This window comes from Cyprinodon variegatus, unplaced genomic scaffold (genome assembly GCF_000732505.1).
Source record: "Cyprinodon variegatus isolate N-32 unplaced genomic scaffold, C_variegatus-1.0 Scaffold74, whole genome shotgun sequence".
In the NCBI taxonomy this organism is placed as follows: domain Eukaryota; kingdom Metazoa; phylum Chordata; class Actinopteri; order Cyprinodontiformes; family Cyprinodontidae; genus Cyprinodon; species Cyprinodon variegatus.
The window spans coordinates 168,570-172,681 of record NW_015150527.1 but is presented as its reverse complement, the minus strand read 5'-3'; the positions used below and the strand labels follow the sequence as shown (position 1 = coordinate 172,681).

General features: G+C 35.8%; 1 protein-coding gene across 1 annotated transcript in view; it reads right to left on the bottom strand.

Annotated features, from left to right (window-relative positions):
- Positions 1-2,976: 2,976 nt before the first annotated feature.
- Positions 2,977-4,112, bottom strand: part of LOC107083394 (sarcalumenin-like) — a 20,386-nt gene continuing 19,250 nt past the window's right edge. Inside the window, exon 8 of the mRNA XM_015372595.1 lies at positions 2,977-3,844. Coding sequence (XP_015228081.1) covers positions 3,353-3,844 — 492 coding nt within the window. The 3' untranslated portion in view covers positions 2,977-3,352. The remainder of the gene's footprint in view (positions 3,845-4,112) is intronic.

The window sequence follows — 4,112 nt, the reverse complement described above, 5'->3', positions numbered from 1 at the left end:
TTTCTTGCATGTTTCTTATTTATTTTTTGGCTTGTTCTTTAAAGGATTAATTCAAGTTTTTGGACATGAAGTTGTGTGAATTTTCACCATCTGTAGATATCATATAACGGTGTCACTACCTCACTGAGCCTCCTGCTCTGAGTAATGGCCTCTAATGTACCTGAGAAAAAGTAGTTCCAGTAAAGAACTACTTTGCATAGAAAAACTATGCATTGGTTTTGTTAGGATATTTCAACAATAAAAAAATAAATGCAGGGGCTATGTCAGACCTGCTGTTGGTTCAGTGAAAGTGTTTGAATGTTTTGGGGACCTCTTCTTGCATCTGGCAGTCTGAGGACACATTGAAAGGCTAAAGTTTATAAAAATAAAATATTACCCAGAGGGAAGTTACAATTCAGTATTTGTTAACATTGCAAAATACAACAACAACTGAACACGGGTGAGAATTTTATTCTACTAATTTATCACAACACTAAATTATAGCAGAACAGTTCAGATCTGGAAACATGAAGTAAAACAAAGTCAGCTTTTCTTTTAAACCCAAAGAGGAGTATAGTTCATTCCTGCTTAATCAATAAAAAATGAGGAACAATATGCTGAATAGAATCCCTCTTAAACCAAAAATGTGTACTGCTTTTATGGTTTAGACATTCATCAAAATTTGCAACCTATAACAATTATGGAGAAGACTTTAAACATTTTAATAATCACAAATAGCTTAAATTATATGCTTGCTGCCAAATACAAGAAAACCTCAACCAAATATATTGGAATACAGCACCCTCCACAGTTACTGGCACCCCTGGTAAAAGTGGGGATAACCCTTGATAATGAACCCTATGTTGCAGCAGGATTGTGTATAGATGAATAATAATAATAATAATAAAAAAAAGATTTAAGAATAAATGCATTTTACTGTGAAGAACTGGGAATTCCTACAATTTCTATAAAACATGGGTTATTGAACCGTTTCCTTTTTATTTATATTTTACATTTTTATAACTTCCTGATTCCCTGAGATTAAAATATGATTTAACACAGACACCCATTTCTCTTAGCTAGTCATCAAAATGGAGAAAAACAAGATAATTCGAGTCGGACAAATGTTTGCTGTGTCTTTATAATTTATAAGCTAGAAAATAAATATCAATCTCTCCCTGTAGCTTTAATAAACAAAGCATTGTTCAACACAAAGAAAGAAAGAAACAATTCAGATATTCAGCTAGATCTAGCTGCACGCTTCCTCAATCATTCTGCTGTCTGCCTCTTTCTTGCCCCTCACCACCTAAACATCAACTCATGAACTCTGAGATTCCTAATCCTCTGTCATGCGGGAGACCTGTTCAGAAGGTGGAGATAATCATTACATCATGATGTATTGACGTGATGAGATCAGAGCTTTGATGTTTATTGAATGTATCCTAACTCTTTATTAACATACATTCAGTATGATACCAAGTCTTTTGAGGATTTTGATACATCCTAGGATGTAATTCACCTGCAAGACTGAGCCTCAGCAACTGGAGTTAGATATTCCTGTACTAAATGCTATACCTAAATATAAACCAGTTGTTTGGAAGGCATAACATGCAAAATTTCTTTCTTTTTTTGTAGATTACATTAACTTATTCTTCATAAAATATATGTTGTCTGAGTCTCCTTGAACCCCAGTCGTCCACAGCAGATGGCTGCTCACACTGAGCCTGGTTCTGCTGGATGTTTCTTCCTGTTAAAGAGAGTTTTTCCTCTCTACTGTCGCTACAAGCATGCTTAGAGTCAATGAGTCGATGCAATCAGCTGATTTGCCTTAGATAGAAAACTTTGGATCAGTCTGACTGTATGATCTTGTTGAATTGTCTCTGTAAAGTGCCTTTAGATGACATTTGTTGTGAATTGGTGCTATATAACTAACGGCTATTATTTTTGTTCAAAGCCAGGAATAGATTCTCACTGGAAAATATTCAAAAGCTATTTAAAAAAGAGGATGAATGTTTTAGCTTAAGGGACAAATGGGAATATAAAACCAGAAGAGAGAGCTTCTGTGGATCAGTATGTAGGGAGAAGCTGTGGAACAAGGCTGGAGACAAAGCAAACATAAAACGGTTTGTCATCACTAAGAATATAGAGAATAATTACTCAATTATTACTGGTTATATTATTGTCATTGTTATAGCCTTTGAAATTTGTATTATTTCTTCATTATGCTTGTTTATAATGACATGCAAATAGGAAGGCATTGTGCTATTTATAGATATAGAAAATAATTGTTCAGACTAAAATGTTATAACCAACAGTGTTAGGAACAGATAGGTTAATGTTGCTGTTGTAGGTTTAAGAAAAATCATACTTCTATTTACTTTACAATTTTTCTTTTTTGTTTTTTTTTATTCTTTTTTGTTTTGTTTTTATTTTTTTGTTAGATATTTTTTTCTTGTCTTTAAATAATTTTTTTTGGTTTTCTACATACATTCAACAATCCCAAACCAAGCCAAATCCTGAAATCACAGTGTTGCTAACTTTACTGGGACTTTATTTTGAACTATTTGCTTTGGTCAGAGAAGAATTTAATTAATGCTTTTTGCAAAAAAAAAAAAAAAAACCCTTGTGGAAAGTAAAATGAATTTTAGTAAGCAACCCATGCCTGCTGTTAAACACAGTGAAGGTTTTGTGTTGCTGTGGGCCTGGTTCTCTTCCTGCAACTCTGAGAATACATGAAATTATAAAATATTTAACATACAAGACAGGTGTGATAGATTAGAAATAATAGTAATAATAATAAAATCAAACTTCCTCCATGCATATTTCAATTCCTCAGACCTAAATGGAATTAAAAAAAACGAAGGGTGTGAGACGTAAAAAAGTGAACAAAAGAGAGAAAATGGGAAAAGTCAGGGAGATGCATAGTCTAAAAATAAAAAATAAAAATCTCTGTATGCTTGAAATATAATAATATAAAATAATAGCAGTAGCTGGTAATAAAGATAGTTAAATCATTGGATTTTCTTTCTACCAATTATATAAAATATAAAAAAAAACATTGGCAATTATTCAAAATTAAATCTTAAGCAAATTCATGGCTTTTTAGAGCTTTTTATAAAGGGTTCCAATAAATGTGGAGAGAGTTGTATTATTTTTTTCAGCATTCATATAAAATCTACAGAACATCCATTAGGAAAATATTCCTCCCATTTAAGTGGTAAAACAAAAATATTCTGAAGTCCGTTCTGCGTTAGACTTTTGGAACATTTCTCGCTTCTGTCTCCCAGCAGCTATTCCTGTCATCCACACCAGTGGACATTAATATAGGAAACTCTGCCGTCTCTCTTCTCTGTCTGTCTTCTTTCCAACCATCTCACTGCTTCCTCCAGCGGTTTTTTGGCTTCTCCTCGCACTCAGGACCCTTGCAGGTGCCAGTGGGAGACGGCAGGGGAGCTTTTTCAGACGTGGCTGCCTCTGAGCCCTTGGTGATGCTGCTGAGCAGAGCTGGAAGCTCATGTGAGATAGCCCTCTCAATCTTCTCCAGGAGGCAGCCGTCAGTCCAGCTGCAGAGCTGGGAGAGCTGCTTAAAGTTGGAGATGGGGTTAACCCCAAAGAAGTCCTGGTAAGCCTCCTTGTCAGGGAGGTCGAACTTGCTGACATTGGTCTTGGCCAGAATGGACTTGAAGATGTAGAACTTGTCGGGGTCATTCACAATGTCTTGGAAGACCTCGTGGGGGTCCCCGAACCAGCCCAGCTTGTCTTGGTAGGTGTGAAGGTAGCGGTCCACCAGCAAAGCGTGGATGCGTACACGGATGGCATGCTGGCGAATGAAGGCGATTTTGTTCTCTATCTGATTCTCAATCACCTGTAGAGGAAAAGAAATAAAGCAATCATAAAAAGTATGACTTCAAGATCCAGTAATGGACTGATGGCCTGTCCAGAGTAACCCCACATTTAGCTATTGGCAGCTGGAAAACCATGTATGGATTAACCGTGTAAGGATTAACCCTGTATGGATTAACCCTGTATGGATTAACCCTGTATGGATTAACCCTGTATGGATTAACCCTGTATGGATTAACCGTGTATGGATTAACCCTGTATGGATTAACCTCGTATGGATTAACCGTGTA